General features: G+C 38.7%; 3 protein-coding genes across 5 annotated transcripts; 2 read left to right on the forward strand and 1 right to left on the reverse strand.

Moving 5' to 3' along the window:
• The first annotated feature begins 1611 nt into the window (after positions 1 to 1611).
• Rpl36a (ribosomal protein L36a) lies at positions 1612 to 5192 on the forward strand. Its single transcript, XM_023565576.2, has 5 exons — positions 1612 to 1753; positions 2101 to 2206; positions 2539 to 2606; positions 3847 to 3969; positions 5124 to 5192. The coding sequence occupies exons 1-5, from the start codon at positions 1751 to 1753 to the stop codon at positions 5142 to 5144; spliced, it is 321 nt and encodes a 106-aa protein (XP_023421344.1). The 5' UTR covers positions 1612 to 1750; the 3' UTR covers positions 5145 to 5192.
• On the reverse strand, positions 4221 to 17060 carry Gla (galactosidase alpha). 3 transcript variants are annotated; one of them, XM_005004156.4, is made up of 8 exons: positions 16770 to 16957; positions 12697 to 12807; positions 12355 to 12529; positions 11161 to 11338; positions 10515 to 10606; positions 8874 to 9035; positions 8467 to 8664; positions 4221 to 7787 (listed from the first exon to the last, which is right to left on the reverse strand). In XM_005004156.4, the coding sequence occupies exons 3-8, from the start codon at positions 12514 to 12516 to the stop codon at positions 7506 to 7508; spliced, it is 1074 nt and encodes a 357-aa protein (XP_005004213.1). In that variant the 5' UTR covers positions 12517 to 12529; positions 12697 to 12807; positions 16770 to 16957; the 3' UTR covers positions 4221 to 7505. The 3 variants fall into 3 exon arrangements, with proteins under 3 accessions (XP_005004213.1, XP_003471081.1, XP_063102257.1); XM_003471033.5 differs by lacking the exon at positions 12697 to 12807 and having other exon boundaries at positions 16770 to 17052; XM_063246187.1 differs by lacking the exons at positions 4221 to 7787; positions 12697 to 12807 and adding an exon at positions 8111 to 8198 and having other exon boundaries at positions 8462 to 8664; positions 16770 to 17060.
• A 143-nt stretch (positions 17061 to 17203) lies between these two features.
• Hnrnph2 (heterogeneous nuclear ribonucleoprotein H2) lies at positions 17204 to 22752 on the forward strand. The gene is made up of 2 exons (XM_003471050.5): positions 17204 to 17361; positions 20515 to 22752. Exon 2 carries the CDS (start codon positions 20568 to 20570, stop codon positions 21915 to 21917), a length of 1350 nt encoding a protein of 449 aa, XP_003471098.1. The 5' UTR covers positions 17204 to 17361; positions 20515 to 20567; the 3' UTR covers positions 21918 to 22752.
• Positions 22753 to 22920: the final 168 nt, after the last annotated feature.

Here is a 22920-nt window from a genome sequence, read left to right on the forward strand (position 1 = left end):
GCGGGTGTTCACTGTCTTTATATTTACAGATTAGTGACATAAAAAGCCTTTAGCTTTCTGAGTCAGTGAGACTGTTTAAGGGAGCCTGGACAGAGAAAAATGTTGTGAGACTTCAGGTTGGCAATTTGGCAAAGAAAATTTTAGGAAATGTATCAAATAATGGTAAATGTTTTTACTGGCCTTAATACCACAGACCATACAACAACAAAAAGTCAGTTGAAGACTCATGGGTAGACCTAGAAGATTATGAAAGCAGAATATTCCAGGCTGTCAAGTTCCTTAGGTCTAATGCTTTAGACTCCTACTAGTGCGTCTCTTTCTGGATCCCAGCCCAATTCTTTCCTCCCCTTTCCCTAGCCTGAAGATTTCCTCATTTTACCTATGTGATACAGTGGTTAAGTGCAAGCCACTTTCCAGCTAAAAATAACCACCTGTGACTTCAGGTAAGTGATTTTAAACCTTTTATGACTCAGTTCCTTCACCTGTTGGATACTAGTAATGGTACATGGGTCCTGAGGTTGTTAAGTTTAAAATAAGTTGTATGTTAGTGCGCTAGAAGAACACCTGATATATTCCATTATTGTTAGCCATTATAATTAGCAGGTCAAAACAGCAGTATTTTATAATGGGAAAGGAAAATAGAGCTGATTTGGTGGTGAGAGCCTCTAATTCCAGTTACTCAGGAGGCTGTGGTGAGGGAAAGTCATAAATTGGAGGTCACCCTGAGCAATATACTGTAGGGAGAGCTTGTTTCAAAACAGAAAAAAAAAAAATACAAACCTCTGAAATCAGACCACTTGAGATCTATCTTAGATCTACTAAATCCTTTTGACATTGGACAAATAATTTAACATCCCACACCCTCGATTACCTCTTCTGTCAAATGAGAATAATAATGTTACCTACTGTAGAATACTGGAATTACAAATGAGTGCTACTATGCCCAGCTTGCTGGACTGCCTTGAGACTTAGTACATGCCTGCTGCCAAGTGTGTGTGTGGGGGGGTGCCGTTAGACATGTTCTCTCTTGGTCAATTACTGCTGTTGCAGGCTGAATACGTCGTTTCAATTTTTTAGAAGCTACAGCACGCAACTTACTCCCTTCAGCATAAAAGGTGGAGCTTCAGCGATCACCGAAGCTTTTCTTTAAAGTATTCAGTGCATAACTGTACATTAATGAGTATATTATTGTGTCCTTCCACTATGACAGTGCCAGACACAGAATAGACGTTCAATAAACACTTGCTGAATGGACCATCTGACTATGGGATAAATGAACTGGAGCAGTTGCCTCCCTCAAAGCCTTCACTGAACCAGCAGTTCGCTGCTAAAGAGGTTCCTAGGGTCCTTGCGGTGTAACAGGATGGAAAGTCTTTCCACTCGGTAGCTAGTTTTGGCTTCCCTTTGAGACAGCGAGGGTAGAGAATCTGGGAAGTGCACTGCTCACTTTATGTAATGCTGTTGTGTAGTAGGTTCTGTCAAAAGCTTTGAAGTACTGTAACAAAAAATTGCAAAGCTTTGGGGCACAATTAACTTCAGAGTGGACCAGCCTTAAGGAAGCGCCCCTCTGAACCCTCCCACCGGCGGTTCAAATCAAGTCCTCCGCCACTGGAGGGCGCGCCGCGCTGAACCAAGAGGCTGTAACGGTCGCTCCCTCCGACTCCCATGAGGAAGTGTGACCCAGAATCTCCTATATACTTCCGTTTCCGGCCGGCCTCTTTCTTTCCGTGTTGATATCGCTCTTGCAAGCATGGTAGGTCTTTAGTAATATCCAGTTTAATCCTTAGCCCCACCATCACCGGTACTGTCTCTGAATGAGTTCGGGCCCCAGCGTGTACCAAAGAAACCCATTATTGTCGGAATCGGCCCCCTTAAGGTACCAGGCTCTGAGGTCAGGGCTCAAGAGCTAGACTTGTGGGTGGAGTTAACAATGTCTCGCGCTTTGAGGCTAAAGACAACTCTGTGCCTCAAGCACAGGAGTCTGGGACCACCTTTTAGTTGGAACTACGGAGTCAGGTTTTATACAGGAGTGGAGTCATGGTACTAACTTCGGCTGCTATCGTAGTCTGATAAAACTTCATGTTCCAAACTGTTTATTAGGTGAACGTTCCTAAAACCCGGCGAACATTCTGTAAGAAGTGTGGTAAGCACCAGCCCCACAAAGTGACACAATACAAGAAAGGCAAGGATTCTCTGTATGCCCAGGGTAAGATGGCTTCATTGTAATGTGGACTTGGCGGTGGCATTTGGGAAGTGTACTACGAGTCCGCTTTTTTCCTCTCAGTACTGGGGCTTAACTCCAGGGCATGTGCACAGACCTACATCCCCAGCCCTTGGTATTTACTATTTTGAGGCAGGGTCTCAAGTTACCCAGGCTGAACTTGAACTTGGCTCCTGCCTCAGGCTCCCAGAGTGCCTGAAAGGTTGTTGTTTTTTTTTTTTAACATTCAGCTGGAAAGCCCTAGATAAAACTCATTAAGTCTTGATGTATTTTGTGATTTATGATCTTAATTATATCAACACCCCCCCTACCTCCAGGAAAGCGGCGTTATGACAGGAAGCAGAGTGGCTATGGTGGACAGACGAAGCCAATTTTCCGGAAAAAGGTTAGTGGTGGTCACTAATTGATAAGTTTCTTGGGTACATTCCTAAACTGTGGTAATTGCCTTGTACTTGTCATCTCAAGTCCAGTCTTGAGCATTAATTTCAGCAATTACTGCAGGCTGTGGTGATAGGTTGTGCTGCTAGTCTACAATAATGTAACTATATTTTTGTGTGTCCACCTCTCCCTTTCTAAAGAGCCAAAAGTCAAAGAATGCTTTCTCCTCACCTAAAAACTGAAGCATGAATTTGATAGTAAGTCCTATCATGTTTGAGTTCTTAGCACTTGGTTGCAGAATGAACTGGAGCTGAGGGTATAACTTAGTGGTTCAGTGAATGCCTAGCATGGGCGAGGCCCAGGGTATCATCTTCCACCGTGAAAAAGGGGAGAATTGTTACTGTGCCAGGAATGTACCTCCATAGTATTGCTTGACACGAACAAGGCAAGTAGTTAGCACACTGCCTGGAATAGGGCATTCCCACCAGCATTTCTTAGCACTTTGTCCAGAAAATGTTAAAGAATGACTGTACTTAGGTATAATAAATTTTCTTTCTAAACTTATTTAGAAGATAGAAAGATTTTGTTGTTCTGAAAAACACGACTAGCAAGAGAATTCTGGCTAAAGGGGTGGGCTTCAAAAGTTGAATTTTAGGTTCATGCCTGTAATCCCAGCACTCGGGAGGCTGAGGCAGGAGAATTGTTGTGAGTTCGACACTGATCTGGGCTACAAAGTGAGCTCAAGGCCGGCCTGAACTGCATAGTGAGACCCTGTCTCAAAAAGACAGAAAAAAGTTGGATTTTAGTGAAGAGCATATCTTGATTTTTTTTCAACCAGATTTTACTGGTACATTTTAGATGTACATAATCACATTTATCTCAATAGAGCATAACGTGAATTGTTAGCTCATTTTTTTTGATTATGTGAAATGGTTAACTGCAGATTTGAAAGGCAAGCTCAAGGATGTATGAGAACCTAATGAAAACAGCATTCTAGCATGGTATTTTCATCTAGCTAAAAACAAACTGTGACAGTTAAAAATTTTGTAAAACTTTAAAGTACCATTTAACCCAACACAATCTTGGGTTTTGAGACAGGATCTCACTATGTGGTACAGGTTGCCTCAAACTTGGAGAAATCTTCCTGCTTCAGCCTCCCAAGTACTAGGATTACAGACATGTACCACCACTCCCAGTTTACTCATACTTTTTAGGGAAGTGATTTTCTGATTTGCCTTTTTTCACAGGCCAAAACTACAAAGAAGATTGTTCTGAGGCTTGAGTGTGTTGAGCCCAATTGCAGATCCAAGAGAATGCTGGCTATTAAGAGATGCAAGCATTTTGAACTGGGAGGAGATAAGAAAAGAAAGGTAGAAGTCATTTGTTACAGCTTTATTGTATTTGGAGAGGTGAACATTTCTGCTCATTAATGGGTGGCATAGAGATCTGAGGTGTTTTCAAAGACTCCATCCAAAGCTGAAAGGGGGTCAGTTAAACATCCCTTATCTGAAATGGTCGGCAATAATCTTTATCTAAAACCCAGAACATTTTGAGCATCAACATAAGCATTTTCATATTCAGTTTCAGAAAGTAGGAAAGAAGAATAAACAGATTGCCCTAATTCAGCATGGTGATCTCTTTATTTAAGAGGAAAAAGAGAAAAACACAAAACAAAACAAAGCAGTGTAAGGTTACACATAATACAGAACTACAAAAAAAAAACATAACAGTAAGAAATCACCTGTTAATAGATTACATATTATCACCTTGGAAATAGTTGCTCAAATCACAGTATCAAAGAATACAAATTAGACATTCAAACAGAGAGACTGCAAACAGCTGTGTTCAATGATCCAAAAACATTAATATAGTCAGCTATTTAACATCCCTAAACACACTTGCTGTTATATCCGTTAGAGCTCTTTTTTTTTTCCCTCCCTCTCTTTTTTACAACAAAATTTACATATTTTGGATTTTATTACTCCTTAGTTCTTATTACTTTTTTTGGGGGGGAGAGAATAAAGTCAAATATGGCAAAACAAAGCTGTAAGTCAAAACCAAGGATAGACATAGCACATAATGTAGAACAGAGTACAAGGTTATTAACAATGGTTATCAGCATTGTCTCTTGTTTCCTTAAAAGGAATTGTCTATCTCATTAGATATTATAAAGTTGGACAAAACAGTGGAGAACAAGACCAATAAAACTTAGGCATTGTGAACATTACAGGACTTCCAAAGGAGACAATAGTCAAACCAGAATGGGCATCTTTGTGAATCTTATTGCCTTCAAATTAGTTGCCTATACCCTCAGACTTGCTACTATCGCACAGAATGGAACAGAGTCTAATCAGTCAAAACAAGATCTTGGGAGTATTACAGGACTTCAAAACAAGTTAATAGGAGATCAAAAAGAGTTACTACTATATATCCTAATTTTTTAAATTTTTCCCTTAATTGAAATAAACATAAGAAATAGCTAAATGAAATACAATTTTCAACTTTTTTTTCCCTTCTGTTACAGGGCCAAGTGATCCAGTTTTAACTTCATGTTTTGTTTTTTTATGAAGACAATAAAATCTTGCCACATTTACTTCATTGGTTGTATTATGTCTTTTGGGTAGGAATAAGCTACCATAAGCCATCAGCAAAATTTCTCATGGGAAATTCCTGCTTCGTGGTTCTTTTTAGTATTTCTTGATTGAATTTGACTGGTTGAATTCACATCAAATGTTAGAGATTTAATTTGACACTTTTAAGCCCTTGGGTTGTCATGGGATCCTGTTTGCTGTTAAAAGTTGGTTATGTTACCTAAGTGACATGTTTGAGGATAATGGGGACAGGTTCAGTAATATAGCCATACTGGCTAAAGTGTATCAAGAATTAGGCAACCTACTGGTATTTAAGACCTTTGATAACGAACTTTGGCTGTGTTTTCCAGGCACCAATACATTATATATTATGTTTGTCTTCAGACTTATAAACCCCCCCCCCACTTTTAAACTAGAACATTCAACTGAACTATTGTGTTGAGTGCCCCAAGGAATCTTAATCAGGGACCTTTTTTTTTGTCTTTTTTGAGACAGTCTGTTATGCAGTTCAGGCTGGCCTTGAGCTCACTTTATAGCCCAGGCTGGTCTTGAACTCGCAAAAATTCTCCCACCTCAGCCTCCCAAGTGCTGGGGTTCATAGGCATGAGCCACCACGCCCGGCTAATCAGGGACACTTAAAAATAATGTCTTGATGTAATTTCAAATCGTATATTCTTATACTTCATTCTTACAGATACTGAACTCTGTATTTAAGCAGCAAAAATAGGGTAAAACAAATAATGCTGTATAAATTTCATAACTGGAGGTGCATCTCAAGGCAGAGCAATTTGCCAAATTTGTATATTTACAGACAAGTACAGGTTTAATGACTTTTCTGAGAAAAAAAAAGGCCGGCCTCAAATTCAGTGATCCTACTTCCTCAGTCTCCCCATTGCTGGGATTGCAGGCATGCATTACCACACCTAGTTTAGGTTTAGTAATTCTATCACAGTTTTATGAACTAAGTATGTATTAGTCCTCAAATTTTTGTGTGAAATAATTACCTGGTGGGTAAAATTATTCCAGCATGCACTTTTGTGTTTTGGACAGGCCCTTTAGCTGGACATGGTGGTTCATGCTTGTAATTCCAGCACTTGGGAGGCTGAGGCAGGAGGAACTCTGAGACTACCCTGCACCACAGAGTGAGACCCTGTGTCAAAAAAAAGTGTTAGATGGGCCTTCTGGTATTGTGTGTACATTCAAGAAGGGTGAGATACATACTTTTTAAATATTTTTGCTCCTGTGAGAGAAAGGTGGTTGGTTATAAATGCATTCTCAGACAAAACAGGAAAAACGCAGAAGTGTGTCTTGAATACATGGTAGCATGTGCCTGCAATCCCAACACTGGGAGGCTCAAGCAGGAAGTCACAAACTTGAATCTAGCCTCTAATTTTGTGAGACTACCTGAAAAAAAAAAAAGGGGGAGGTGGGCTAGCAATATAGCTCAGTGTGAAGGCTCTGGGTTCAATCCTGAGTACTAGAAAATGGAAATTCCTTTTAAATTGTTTGTTTAAATACCCAGTTTGAAAATCACCATCTTATATAACAAGACAGTTGATTTTAAGGGGAGGAGGGTTTATTAGGTTAAAATTACCTAGTTATTCTTGGTGAGAGTAGTTACTAGTTTATCAAGGTTATTGTTACCTAGCAACTTTTTTGCCCTTCAACCAAGAAAACTTCATTTTCTCTTTGCATTAATATTGTAAATAGCCATCCAAGTGCCTCATTCGGCAGCAGTACAGTGGTTAAGAGCTTGGGGTTAAATCCTGGCTCTGCAATTTACGGTGAGTGAACACCTGCGCTGGTGGGTATTGTTGAGGGTTAAAATTAATCAGTAACATTTTGTCCATCCATTACAGTTCCTTGCACAGAAAATACTCAATAAATTACAGCTATTATTTCTTAGAACATTAGTTTCAAAAGCCTTTTCCAGTCGGTTGCCTTTACGCCTTTAGAAGTAGTTTTTCTTGTTTTGTTGAGAGGATCTTACTATGTAGTACAGCGGGCCGTGAACTCTCAGCAATCTTGCCTCAGCCTTCCCAGTCTTAGTAGAGGTGTAATACCACACACAGTTTACCACACCCGGTTTAGAAGTTTTTAAAAGTTCCAATCTGGGACTTGGGAATGTAGCTTAGTGATAGTGTGCTTTCCTAGCAAACCAGAGACTCTGGGTTCAATCGTTAGCACTGTAAAAAAGAAAATTCCAAAGTTGAGAAATTTTGTGTACAGGAATCCAGCTTTTTAACTGGAAACGGGTGAAGACTGAACAGGAAGTGGGGTAGACACACTGCCAAAATACACATCCCCAAGTGCATTTAATTTTTTTGAACTATTGTGGCTGCTTCTAGCCGAAACAAAACAGTGCCTGTAGGATTTATTTGAGTTTTTAAGCTTGAAGTCCACTCATAGAACCCCAGCTCTTTTTTCACAGGAAGGAGCTGAGTAATGAAGCAGCCAGGATTACAGGCCACTCCATGACCCAGGGAAACAATTGTGATAGTGTAAGAACGAGGTCCGCCAATTTCCTGCAGATTTCTCACAGCTACAGCCCAAGCTAAATTTGAGAGCGGTCGTTCCCACACTTCAGTGTTGTCTTCCTGAAAAACCAAGAAAATAGGTATGACTGCTTGGTAATCAACAATAAGCTGCATTGTTAGTTTTTTTTTTTTTTTTTTTGTACTGGGGATAGAACTCACACAATCGCATTTGCCAAGCAGGCACTTACACCTGCTGAGCTAAACCCCTGGTCCACTGCCTTGTAGTTAGTTTGGCATTCGGTTTTGTCACAACCATCATGTGCTTATAGGAAAAATTCAAATTATCCTGTAGCACATTTTGGAAATAATAATTCTAGCACGAAGCCTTATTACTACTGATTACAGCATCAAAGTAAAGGACAAAAAACAAATATTCTCAAAATACCAGTCCTATGCTCTTATGTAACAGATTTAGGCTTAAGACAAACTTGGTACTTGGGCATAAAAGCCACCTTAAAATACAAAGCAATGCATGGTGGTGTGGGTTTGTAATCCCAGCAATGAGAGGCTGAGGTAGGATCACAAGTTCAAGCTCAGGCGGGGCAGTTTAGCCAGATCCTGTCTCCAATTAAAAACAAGGCAGGATTTAACAGCTCACTGTAAAGGTCCTAGCTTTGATCCCCAGCACCACCAAAACCAACAAAACCCACTCAAGATAAACACTTGGATTAGTTGTAAACCAGAGGCAGGAGAACATGCTTCTAGCATATTTTCTCCCATACAACATTCTTTACTATACCTTTCTAAGGCAGTACCCCTGCTTGCCCAAGGGGTCTTGATTGATGGCAATCACATCCTTATTTTGAAGTAGAGCTTTGGCTTGAGGGCTGATCTGTCGGAGATCATTGGACATCAGTAAAGGAGCTGCCATGATAGCCCAGAGGGCCATCTGAGTTACTTGCTGATCCCAGCTGAGGCCAAAGTTACCAATCACTAACTAGGACAAAGAATGAAATAATTCAAATGAGAGAACAGGAAACATTTTTAAATACCTGGGTGACCCATAGGAGCCACTTTCCACAGGACCCTGCTCTATATACTCTCACAGAAAGTGTACTCCCAAGGAACTTTACCTGTATTTACCCTGAATGTGGAGGAAGAAATAGGTCTGTTACATGCTCTTTGAAAAGGGCTTCAGCTTCTTACCATATCTGGGTCATTCCAACCCCCTGGTCCAGCGACATCAACAATTTCTTCCTGCCGAGATGATGTCCAGTCCAAAATATCGTTTATACTTTGCCAAGAATCAGAAACATCATCAAAATTTCTCCAGTGATTGCAGTACTGTCGGATATCGGTGTAATTAGGCTGTGAAAACAGGACTCTTGTTTACTTTATAATATCCATGCAAGATGAAAATGGTCTAATTTAAAGGAGGCCACTTGAAGGCTTCTCTTTAGTTTACAGATTGAAAGTCTTCATGAGGAAGTCTAAATATTATGAGGGAATTTTACTGTAACAAGTTTGCTTTCAGAAGTAGGCCATATAATTTAAAATCCCTAAAGTGACCTTAATACTGTTTATGCTGGAATCTCACCAAATGGTATCTAGGTTTTGGCATTATGGAAGATTTTTATTTTTTTTACAGATCATTGTATTTGCAAACTTTTCTAAAATGAACATGTATTACTTTAAAATAAAAAAATAAAGTGATCTTTTTTGTTTGTTTGAGGTAGGATCTTGCTATATATATAGTTCAGGCTGCTCCTGAACTCACTATGTAGCCAGCCCAAGCTGGCCTCAGACTTATAGTGATCCTGCTGTCTCAGATTCCCAAATGCTGGGATTACAAGTGTGTGTGTGTCACCACACTCAGCTAATGATCTTAACTAAAACTAGGTGGAAAATTATACAGGACTCCATCAAACATTCTGAGATCTCAGTATAATATATATTCACATACATATGTATATAAATAATCTTAATGGGATAAATAAAAGTTTATTAATAGGTAGGTGGGATGGCTGAGGTTTGTGTTGAGGACAAGGTGGGACTTTTCTAGCAAGTTCAAGAAAAAATAGAGATTCAATTCATAATTATTTAATACTTATCACATGCTAGGGATACAGGGATAAAATCAGACAAGGGACCTGCCCTTATGAATTTATATTCTGCAAATCAACAAATATTCTATATGGTGCTAAGCTCTTAGAAAGAAATTAAACGGGTTACTGTGATAAACAATGAATCGACAGATGGCTACTTTAAAGAGAATGTGGCATTTGGTCTGAGACTTTAGAGCTGATCCTTTAAGTATCTTGAAGAAAGAAGGCTCCCCACAGAAAACAAAAAAGTGTAAATATGTTAGTGGTGTTCAAGGGATAGGAAAAAAAGTCATCACTCCTGAGGCAGGTAAGGGCCAGATGAATAGTTTAATTTTATTCCAAAAGTCAGTTAAGGGTTTTAAGTAGGGGGAGTGACAAAATGCCAGTGATATTTAACAAGATATCTCTGGTGCTGCTTTGGAGAATGGATGGGGATGGGAGAAAGAATGAAAGTAGATGAAGCCTCACAGCAGTCTAGATGAGAGATATCACCGGCTTGGAAGGCCAGAGCGATACAGCGGAGATGGAAAAAAGTTAATTCAAGATATTTGGAAGATATAGGAGGGACTGCTGATAGATGAAGCATGAATGGTGAGATAAAGAAAAGAATCAAAGATGATTCACTAGGTGGTGGTAGCTTACAGGATTATAACAGTGTTAAACAGTGGCTGGGCTATGATGCAGAATTTTGTCTCTTTAGCTGTCAAATTCTGTAAATCAGATTCTGGGCTCACTAGCTCACCTTGTGAAAGGGCCACAGATATAAAGGCCACTCACAGGAGTATACAATGCTTCTGCCAGTCCTGTTGAGGGCCAAGGACATGTACTTATAACCTGTAAGAGAAAACAATGGGTAAAATAAGGGATAGAGAATTTCCAGATGGGGCTGTACATATAAGGTTTCCAGAAGGTCTGTGTTTACATTTTAAAACAATGCCAGGGACAGATCGTTGCTTTGTATATAAATTGCATGTAACATCTTCCAGACTGCTGTGATTGTCTGAGGAGCCAGCACAGAGATGCTGTGTATATTGAGGAAAAGCAAGAATAAAGATGATTTTCTCTGTGACTGTGTGGCATCCTGGGCTTTTTCATAAATGACATTATAAAGAGTTACAATTACTAATTCTAATGAATTCATAGAGCCTTCTTGAATTAAAAGTGCACAGTATTAGCCATGGTTAGGCATGCATGGATTCCACATACATGAATAAGGGAATGAATGAACAAACTAAAAGAAATTAGGTAGGGCTTCTGGCACATTGAAAATAATTTCCAATAATGTGACCACGTATTTAAAGTCTGAAGATTAGTTCTTTAGATACTTAGCTACCTTGTCCTCAAAGTTATTCCCTTTGCTTGTGGCTAAATTTCCAACTGAAACGTACCATTTTCCAAATGGTTTATACTGTCACAGTAACAGCCATCAAATTTTAGTAGATCTACTCCCCAATCAGCAAAGGTCTGAGCATCAAGGTCATAGTGCCCAAAACTTCCAGGGAAGCCAGCACAGGTTTTATTTCCAACATCTGCATAAATCCCCAGCTTCAGCCCTTTGCTATGAACCTGAAATGAGAAGTAAGGACAATCATGAATAAGCAGAGAGAATCATTCCATCCTGGGGGCAGAGATAAGTGTGCTTCACCAGGTATTGGGAGCCTTCTTTCACAATCCCTCATTTGTATTTTCTAGATGAGTTTGTTGGGAGACAAAGAACAAATCCCTCAATTCTGTCAAGTTTAAACTATATCTGTGAGCTATCGCATAGCACTGAAGAAAATGCTATTAGCTACCCTAATATTCTTGATGTGATACTAAACGGTACCTTTCCAGGACAGTAAGAGATTTATTTGGAAAAAAAAAAAAAAAAGACTTTCATTCAGTGAAATTTAGTTAGGATCTGTGAGAGTTCTTTTCATGTTGGCCTTGACTGTATCTGTCCTAGAAAACTGAGCAAACATTATGCTAAGTTAGCCCTTCTATCTTGATGTCTCCTTTAGGTAATTTCTCATCTACTGACCTCAATCTGCCCTTGGATATAAACACTTAACTTATCTTCTTGCCTTTGGATTTGAGTATGACTCTTTGCTCTATTGCAATAGTACTGAATAAACTCTACCTTCATCATCTTTAGCTAGTGTTAGACCCTATTTCTCTTCAATAATCTCCAGAATATTGTTCTCTCTTCTGAAATTCTAGTTTATAATTGAACTGCAATTGGTGCCTAATGCTTGTATATAAACATACACACATACGAAAAGAACCAAGTTCCTTTTTCTTCTCAGAAAATTCAATGGTTTTAGCAAAAGGAGAACTTCAAGATGGGGCTCAAGAACTATTGCAAAACATGGATATGCTGATGGGATGAAAATTCCACCTACAAACCTTATAATTTCGTGTTCAGATACCAAGAATCATTCTGTCATGAGGGCTGTTGAGCAACAAGAAAAGTCTCTACAGATCCCTTGGATTTAAAAATATCTGTAACAGCTATGGCAAACCTTTTAGAGCTTTCAATGATAACAAACAGCCCACTGTAGCACGCATGCTATAGATTCACTGTCACTGATCTATAAACTCACATAATTAGCTAGGCGGCGGATCCCACCAGGAAAGCGTTGAGGGTCTGCCTGAAGTCTATTTTCTGAATCTCTTTGGGGAGCCATCCAACAGTCATCAATGCAAAGGTACTCATAACCTACATCTTTCCAGCCATCTGAGACCATGAGTTCTGCCATCTGCATGAAGAGCTGCTCACTGAAACAGAAATTATCATCAGCATTATAAGTCATTAAATGAATGCTTAAATTCCTATTAGGTACCTTCAGATTTCATAGATTTTAAATCTAGTCATACTATGATGGTAATCACAAGCAGCAAAAGAAAATGAAATGCACTTCTTTCAATTTTTTTTATCTTCTTACCTTTATCCCTGAATACTTCCACACCAAGAATTTCAAAACAGGGACTGGAGATACAGTTCAGCAGTGAAAACTGGCCCAACATGGGTTAGGCCTTGGGTTCCATCCCCAATGCTACAAAAACAAAAGACAAAAAAACAAAAACAAAACTCCAAACAATTAAAGTAGGAATGACATATATATGAGGAAATTGAAGAGGTTATTAGAATAAGGAAAATTCAGTAAAGAAAGAAGCAAGAAAATTATACAATAAACCAGGCATGGTGGTGCACACCTGTAATCCCAGCACTTGGAAGGCTGAGGCAGGAGGATCTTTGCAAGTTTGAGACCACCAACCTGGGCAACAAAGTGAGCTCAAGGCCAGCCTGAACTGCATAGTGGTACCCTGTCTCAAAAAAGACAAAAACCTTATGTAATAAACACCTTTCTTAGATAGCAATACTAACCTGTATAGAGAAAATTATCCCATTCACAGCTAAATTTTGGAAACAGCTTAGATATCCAGCAATGACTGAATGGGTAAAGAAAATGTAGTTCGTATATGCAACGGAGTACTAAGCTGCCATAAAGGATTAATTTGAGGCTTTTTTAAGGAAATGGATGCACCTTGAGAACATAATTTTAAGTGAAAGAAATCAGACACATGTTTAAATATCATATTGTTTCTCTTATATGAGAAACTCAAAGGGTAAACAAGGACCAAAATGGGTGATAAATATTGAGAAATAGGAAGGGGAACACAAGAGGGGGAAGGGAGTAAGGGAGGGGACAAATAGGGATTTAAAACAATAAAGAATGGAAGGAAAGCAATAAAAACAAAGTTTTGGAAATGGAGAGGGGAAGAAGGATTTAAGGGAAAGGAGGGGAATGGGAAAAAACAGGTATTTCCCATAATGAATGTGACTTTTATATGTCAAAAGCACACCATAAAATTAATTTTAAAATGTCATTCATAAGTGCAACTGAAAAAAACAGAAAAACTTCAAATATCTAGAAATACTATAAAATATGCACAGAGCCCATATGTTAAAACAATGATACACCTAACTAATAGAGAAAAATCATTTTGTTCTTGGTTAAAACACAGGGCTGAGGATGTAGCTTTGCGCTAGAGTACTTGCCTAGCCTTCATGAGACTGTCTGTGGGTTCAATCGCCAGTACCACCAAAAAGAAAAGTAATGACTATGCCAAGCATGGTGGTACATGCTTGTAATACCAGCACAGGAGAAGCTAAGGCAGGAGGATTGCCTTTGAGGTTAGTGTGGGCCACACAGTGAGTTCAAGGCCAGTCTGAGCAAGACCCAGTCTCAAAAAGAATCAAAAAAAGGAAACTCAGTATGTTAGGGCTGGAGATGTAGCTCAATGGTAGAGCAGTTGCCTAGCATGCATAAAGCATTCATCAGTATAAAGCATCCTTCAGCATAAGGCATCCTTCAGTACCACATACACACAAAATAAATAAAAACATACTAAATCTCCTGATAATCCTTTATGAAACCCTGTATATTTATTAAATATTATATTTAATAAAATCCCAAACAAATGTTAGGTTTTTAAGGAATGTGGTGAAAAGATTAAGAAGTTCATCTGAAAAATTAAATGTGTATGTTCTATAAAAGATAAAGGAAGCTAGTGTAGCTTATCATTAGAATACAAAGATATATAAAATTCAAGAGAAAGTTTTGAAAGAGATCCAGCCATCTGACAGCCAGGGGATTTTGTCTCCTGCAAAGAATGCTGAACTGAGCTATCCATTTTTTTGTTTCAAAAACTCAATTTTACCTTCCCTCTGAGGAATTCTGGTTCTGTCTAATAAACCTGAATTCCAGATTTGTAAATCTATTGTGCACCAAAATAAAACATTTTAAGGTAGCATCTTGCTGTGTTGCCCATACTAGCCTGGAATTTGTGATCCTCCTCCCTTGGATTCCAGAATAGATGGGATTACGGGTGTATACCACCATGATCAGCACTTGTCTTTCCTTTAAACGTCATTTATAATTTCTTTGTTTACAGACACCAATGCCAAAGATCATAAATGAAAGAATCGATGTTAATTACTTAAGTATCAAAACCAGTATATAACAAGAACTACCTCTACTGACAACTACCTATATTCAAGACAAAAACAAAACAACCCCCCCTCCAGATTCCAATTGAATAGGAGGCAGACACAAAGGGGTAATCCATAAAAGAAATACCTACGCAAGCAGCCAATTGAACATAGGAAAAGATATTCCACCTTGTTAGAATGTAATCAGAGAATGTAAATAATTTGGTCTGGGGTGTAGCTCAGATGTAGATAATTTGCCTAGCCTGTTTGAGGACTTGTGTTGACCCTTGGCACCAAACCAAACCAAACATACAAACAAAAAACCCAATGCAAATAATAAAACTGATAAGACTGAAATGTTGACCAAATTTTGGGGAAATGGTATGGTATTCTTACAAATTGTTGGGAATGTGTATTTGTAAAATCTTTGAGAAAGATAGTTTGAAATGCATCAAATGAGAATACTACAGTTTTTAAAGGAAAGAATCAGGTAGGAATCAGATGATGTACAAAAACTGAGACCCTGAGTAGCTATCAAAAGGGAACTGCTTAAATAAATTTTGGTATAAACATATATCAGGTTGCCAGAGTCTTGTGGTTAACCACTCATGACAACGTACTATTTTTATGGGAAATAGTGAAGAAAAGTCTGTTTTCATTTACATAGAAAACAATTTTAAGGTCGTATATGAATGTTTTAATCATGATTATATTTGGGTGGTGAAATGGGGGAATCTTAATTTTCAGTATTCTCTTTTCTATTCTCTACATTTTTTGCAATTACTATGCATTAGTTTTATAACTGGACAAAAGGCAACCATCACTTAAAAAGACAAAATAAATCTACAATTAACAACTGCCACACACTGTACCCCAAGGTCACAATAGACTTAGTCTGAAAGTTGGCCAATTTTTTTTGTGATGTGACTAGCATCCTGATGTTATTTGTGGATATATATATATGGCAATTTATGAGCAAAACACGTTACCCTGACTGCTGTGTTTTGTGGGAATTCTGAATTGTGGGCTCTTTTATGATTTCAACAATATCTAGCAGTGATTCTTAACCTTTTCTAGATCTCAGATTTGTTTGAGACTCTGAAGAAAAGTAAAGATTCCCTCTCCAGAAAACACATATGCTCACATTTGCAGAACACTCATTTCCTCATGGACGCCAGGAAAATAAGGAACACACATTTCATTTTACTAATTGAGGAGTCAGACACTGCTTTGTAATTTAAATAGGTTTATCTCAATGAAAACTCAGCTGTGTGAGATTGGAACTCCTTTGTAACTTTCCGAGATAGCTTCCGGATGGGAAAAAAGATGTTATCTCAATTTACAGACCAGGATTGTAAAGATTAGACAGGTTCACTGCCTGTGTAATCCAATCATAACTCTCCAATTTTGACGTGCTAAATTTCCTCCAGGTCAACCTTCCAGTGGGTTACTACATTCTAAAGCGGGTGAGGGCCAGCGGAATTGAGGGAAATCTCAAAGACCTCAAGGTGTAACTCGCTCCACCTACAGTCAAAAAACCCGTGCCCCAAAACAGAGAAGAGATGACATGAATTTTAGTTCCCCGTCCCTCCCACTCACTCTTGCTGTGCTTATGACTAGCTAGTCTAGGACCCAGCAGAAGCACAGCAAAAGCTCACAAGAGAGGTCGGAAAGGAACTAGAAGGTAAATGAAGGAAGTCTCTCCAACGGGGCTATCTGGCAGCCAGAGAGTGAAAGGAAGTGAAGCAGGTGCAGCTGACAGGACACCTACTGCAGAAAGGGTTACATGAGGAAAGTTTATGGCTAGTCCCACTCTAGAGCACAGCATGATGGGGGATAAAAAAAAAAGCAGCAACAGTTGGGGAGCTCACCCTCGGGCTCAAACGTTCCAGCTGAGACCCTCCATTTCCGTAAACACACCCAAGCAGACGGAAAAACCTAATAGCTGTGACCCTCCAGTTCCGTAAGCACATCCCAATAGGCGGAAAAACCAAAGGAAGAGGCCATGCAAAATCTTGATACCTGATGCAGGAATCCGGCTCTTCCTTGCAGTTAAGGTTGCACAAGAAACGTTCCCAATGCAGCCAGCCCATAGTAGGCGTCCTCGCTAAGCCATTATCCAGTGCTCTGGCCACAAGGATTTCACAGAGAACTAGGACCAGGAAGTGAAACATAAGCACCCAGCCGGGCCGCTGATCTCTGCTCCTAAGCTTCATTACTCGGGTGATTATACAAAGGAGATTCCTCCTGGTAACTTGGGCTTTTAAATTTAATCTTAGGGACCAATCACCGATGAGTTACTAAATAATGACGTTATTTCTCAGTTAAATGGACGGTTATCTCCAGAGACCTACCAATGACCAGTCACGTAAAATGCATCGCAAACCAATCATACTCTTCGTTTCTTGATATTGGCCCGCCCTATTTTCAGACAAGAAGGAAAGAGAGTTCCCGAGTTTAAACCCTGAGTTCCTCACGTGACTGAGATCTCACATGACGTAGGCGATCACGTGATTGATCGCTTACGTGAGCAGAAGTAGTTCTGGTCGTCGCCTACCGTCTCGCTATAGCCGTTTGAGGGAAGAAGGAGGAAAATTACCCGGTATCTTTAGAGGTTCGTGTGTGGGTGGGACTGGGGACCCGGGGTTGGTAATGATGAAGACTAATGTGGGGTCCTCGTGCTGCCGCTGCCTTTTCGTTCACTGTTTCCCCCTGCTCCCCGCTTCCGTCCCCCTCCCCCTCCCCTTCGTCTCTGTGCCGCGAAGCCGCCTTTGCTAAGCCTGGTGGGGAAATGGTGGACGTTCGCGGCTGTGTGTGTGTGAGTGTATATATGTGCCCGCGCGCGTGCGCGCGCGTCTATGTATATCTGCCTGTCTTATCCAGGCTCAGGGACCCCCTAGGGGGACCGTGCTGTGAAAAATGTGTGAAAAGAATTAGAAATAACATATTAAGACCCGTGGTCTGAGTGCAGATCCAGACATTCAGGCACTCAGTCTATATAGCCTGATTGTGTGACTGTCGAGAAAGGCCCCAAGTGAATTATCTGTGGAGTCGCATCTCGACAAACGCTGCGAGACTTCCGAGGCCCAGTAAATGTTTTTACTTGAGAATTTGATTGTTTGGTTTTTTTGCTTACAACAGTAATCGACATTTGATTTGATTATTTGAAAAATTACAGTATACTGTATAAATTTTAAAGACAGACGTAATTTAGCACTACTCAACTTTTTGTCATTAGTTTGAAAAATATTTGTATTATAATGCACATAAACACACATTCTTAACTCTCAAGTGGAATCTTGGGTACTACTGAAGGCGACAGAGTTTTTGTTGGCCTCAGGAGCTGTAAAGAAGTACAACCTCTTGGTCACTACATAGGGACTATTAAGACTTAAAATGATGCAGAATTCATCATCATCTCAGGGATGATCTGTCATGCAGACCTAAGGATAGTTTTTAGGAAAGCTGTTACCACAGCAGAGGCATCCATCAAACAATTAGTAAATGTTTGAATTTAGTCCTCAGTGTGATTTTATGGAAGCTATTCACTTTTTAATTTCTCAGAGTCCCAGTGTTCCCAAACTATGTCCATTTCATATCCACATATGAAATTAGAAAAATTTATGCAGCTTAATAAGACAAATCCTAAAAAAGCAAACACTTTAATTTGTTGCTTTTTTGAAACAAAATAATGTTTCTGTGGGAAATTAAGATTGCACAAGTATTCAAAAAAATAAAATGTAAAAAGCCATAAACCTACTACTCAGAATAACCATTTTTAACATGTGACATACTCTCCGTGAATATGGTTTTCAAACATTTGTTATTTATATTCCAATACAGTCAGTTTAAACAATTAAAATTGTAGGGAAGTATGTAGGATAAAAAGTGAAAGTCTCATTTCATTCCCTTACCCTTAAGTAGTTCTTTTTTCAAAAACAAGTTTGTGTTATATATCTCTAGATTTTCTTTAACATACTTACCAGCATGCTTATGTTTTAATACAAGTAAGATCACAGTATATATATAAAATTTTTCCATTTAATGTGTTTTGGAAATTTATCTAGGTCAGATCAGACAGAGCTCTAGTTTTTAGATGGCTGCATAACATTCCATTTTAAGGATCATTGAGAGTTTATTCAGCTATCCCCATTGATAGCTGTCTAGGTTTCTAATTTTCTGCTGTTACAGTGATGTAGCAAACATTTGTAAATATTTATGTTGACCAAATTCCTAGAAAGAATTCTAGCAAGGTCAAAGGGTATTGTAGACATTTATTTTTACATAGTCAAAATTATAAAGTAGCTGTAATCTTGGATCACTTATAAGTCATTTCAGATGTTAAATTTTTAAAACTTTATTGCCCATATAATACTGCATGTTTCTTAATAAAATCATTTTCAAAGAAGATGTAGCTCCATAAGTCTTGGTCTCAACTTAAAAATTATCTCTTAAGGTTCATAATCTGAAGTGGGTTTACTGTCAAAAGGTATGATTGATACCATATTGTTTTCCAGAATACTTTATTAGTTTTCACTCCTCTAGTGTTGTATTAGTTTGTGAAACCTAATACTGACTTATTATCACTGTTTAATTTCTACTATTTTGATGAATAAGAAATAGGTGATTAATTTTGGTTTTAACTTGCATTTCCAGTGATTGATGAGGTTTGACTCTTTTCCAGACTCCTCTCCTGTATCATATTTAATCTGTTATCAAGTCTACAGGTTCTAGTTTTCTCAGAGAGATCACATATTTCTTCCCCTTTTTACTGTTTTTTTCTTAGTGAGTCCCTTAACATATCTGGAAGAGGTCCTTCTGACTCTTCCTCACTACACTTAAAACCCCCTTTTTTTGAATGCTACACGGTTGCCTGAGTGATGTGACTAAAAAGGGCCATCATGATATCACTTTGGATCTGATCGCTTACCTTGTTAGCCTTACTTCTTGTTTGCTCCTATTTTATGTTCCATCAAAATTTAAAATTTTGTTTATGGATCTCTGAAGGAATTAATTTGTTTTATTTACATATTCTGCCTCCAACTGATAGAACTGACCAACTAATTCCTTCTTTATATTGTTCTTACCAACTGCAGAGAGTTCTGTCATTGCAAGTATCATGTGCATTTGCATATGTATCTTTAGTGAAGACACACAGTGCCCTGTAGGGCCATAAGCCTTTTTTTGGGGTTATTGATGCTTGTATGTCAGAGGTGAGCAGTGGAATAAGCACCTAAAAATGTTGAATATGTAAGTTCCCAATGATGTGTTTTTCCCTGATTTTATTGACTTGTACATATTTTTATATGATGTTAATGTATTTTTTGGAAGTATCTTCTCATGTGTTTTATTCTGTTTAATCCATTGATCTAATAAAGTTTTTCATTTTTAGGTGATCACATACAGCTATATTCACTGGGTTTGTTGCTGTTAACTTTTTAGGTCTTTTTATTTACTGTCTATGATGTTTATATAAGGTCAGAGCAGAAAACTTTGAACATAGAGAAATATCAAAAGAGGAAAAATCATCTGAAATAAAAAGTTTCATAATCCTACCACCATTAATATCTACCATTATTGACCTGACACATAATATGCATTGAATAAGTAATAGATGAACATGTGAGTTAAAGATTTGGTATTGTCTTTTTGTTTATACAGGTATATTTTTAAAAAGCTACTAGTGTAATGGAGTTTCATACTGTTTTTTCTCTTATTGTATTCTGAATGTTTTCCCATGACAATAGTCTCTTAATTATTTTTTCAGCCACATCGAAATTGCATCGAGCCGAGCTTGCCATCAAGAGCCCAACAGTCACCATGATGCTGAGCACAGAAGGCAGGGAGGGGTTCGTGGTGAAGGTCAGGGGCCTACCCTGGTCCTGCTCAGCTGATGAAGTGATGCGCTTCTTCTCTGATTGCAAAATCCAGAATGGCACATCAGGTATTCGCTTCATCTACACCAGAGAAGGCAGACCAAGTGGTGAAGCATTTGTTGAACTTGAATCAGAAGATGAAGTGAAATTGGCTTTGAAGAAGGACAGAGAAACGATGGGTCACAGATATGTTGAAGTATTCAAGTCCAACAGTGTTGAAATGGATTGGGTGTTGAAACATACAGGTCCAAATAGTCCTGATACTGCCAATGATGGTTTCGTCCGGCTTAGAGGACTCCCATTTGGCTGTAGCAAGGAAGAGATTGTTCAATTCTTTTCAGGGTTGGAAATTGTGCCAAATGGGATGACACTGCCAGTGGACTTTCAGGGGCGGAGCACAGGGGAGGCCTTTGTGCAGTTTGCTTCACAGGAGATAGCTGAAAAGGCCTTAAAGAAACACAAGGAAAGAATAGGGCACAGGTACATTGAAATATTCAAGAGCAGCAGAGCTGAAGTCCGAACCCATTATGATCCCCCTCGAAAGCTCATGGCTATGCAGCGGCCAGGTCCTTATGATAGGCCCGGGACTGGCAGAGGATATAATAGCATTGGCAGAGGAGCTGGGTTTGAAAGGATGAGGCGGGGTGCCTATGGTGGAGGGTATGGAGGCTATGATGACTATGGTGGCTATAATGATGGGTATGGCTTTGGGTCTGATAGGTTTGGAAGAGACCTCAATTACTGTTTCTCAGGAATGTCTGATCATAGATATGGAGATGGTGGGTCTAGTTTCCAGAGCACCACGGGGCACTGTGTACACATGAGGGGGTTACCTTACAGAGCCACTGAGAATGATATTTATAACTTTTTCTCTCCTCTTAACCCTATGAGAGTACACATTGAAATTGGACCTGATGGCAGGGTTACTGGTGAGGCAGATGTTGAATTTGCTACTCATGAAGATGCGGTGGCAGCTATGGCAAAAGATAAAGCTAATATGCAACATAGATATGTGGAGCTCTTCTTAAATTCTACTGCAGGAACAAGTGGAGGGGCTTATGATCACAGCTATGTAGAACTCTTTTTGAATTCTACAGCAGGGGCAAGTGGTGGTGCTTATGGTAGCCAAATGATGGGAGGGATGGGCTTATCTAACCAGTCTAGTTATGGGGGTCCTGCCAGCCAGCAGCTGAGTGGTGGTTATGGAGGTGGTTATGGTGGTCAGAGCAGTATGAGTGGATATGACCAAGTTCTGCAGGAAAACTCCAGTGACTATCAGTCAAACCTTGCTTAAGATAGAGAAGGAGTACTAAACAGCTACTATAGAAATAAAAGCTGTGCATTGTGGGAGTTGGATAGAATGGGAGGGATGCCTAGTATATCTAGTATGATTGGTAAATGGAAAATATAATGAATTCTTAATTGCTCTTGGTCAGCTAGCTTGCCTGCCCTCCCCTTCTTTCTCTCTCCTTCCTTCCATCCTTTCTTTTTCTTTCTTTTGTTTCTTTTCTTTCCTTTTTTAAGAAAATAAGAATTAAGTTTATCAGTTTTGCATTACAGCCTTGTGATTCATGCTTACTGTAAAGTGGAAATCAAGATTGTTTTAAAACTTATGTAATATTGAACACTGAAATATCATCTAGGACGTAATAACAAAGTTCAGTATTGACCATAATGTAAAACAACTTTCAGCTTTCCTCAAGTTAGTTATGTTGTAGGAGTGTACCTAAGCAGTAAGCACATTTAGGTTAAAGCAGTTTCACTTATGTTATATGTTGCTCTTATACCACAGTACATTGAAAACTTCAGATGCATGTTGAGAAACATGCTGTTCTGTAAAACTCAAATATAGGAGCTGTGTCTATGATTCAAAGTGAAAACATTTGGCATGTTTGTTAATTCTAGCTTTTTGGTTTAATATCCTGTAAGGCACGTGAGTGTACACTTTTACTTTTTTTTTTAAGATTTGGAACAATTTTGAAATGTAATACTTTAGGAGTTTGGTCATGTTGTTTGTATGGAATTCTGAGATTTTGATTTAAATCTTTCCTTGTATTGTGATTTCCATTTAGATGTATTGTACTAAGTGAAACTTGTTAAATAAATCTTCCTTTTAAAAACTGGAAAAATAGTCTTACATAGCTTGATTTTTAAAAATGTTTTATTATATGAACACATTTTAACTAACTTTAAAATCTCTTGAAGTTTAAATTATTTTTAAGCTATACATATTACATTACCATCTTCATATATGTGTTATTTTATATATCAATTATTTCTAAGGTATATTTCTATAA

The sequence above is a fragment of the Cavia porcellus genome, unplaced genomic scaffold (genome assembly GCF_034190915.1).
Source record: "Cavia porcellus strain 051 isolate PalLab524CR breed Dunkin Hartley unplaced genomic scaffold, mCavPor4.1 scaffold_3, whole genome shotgun sequence".
NCBI lineage: Eukaryota > Metazoa > Chordata > Mammalia > Rodentia > Caviidae > Cavia > Cavia porcellus.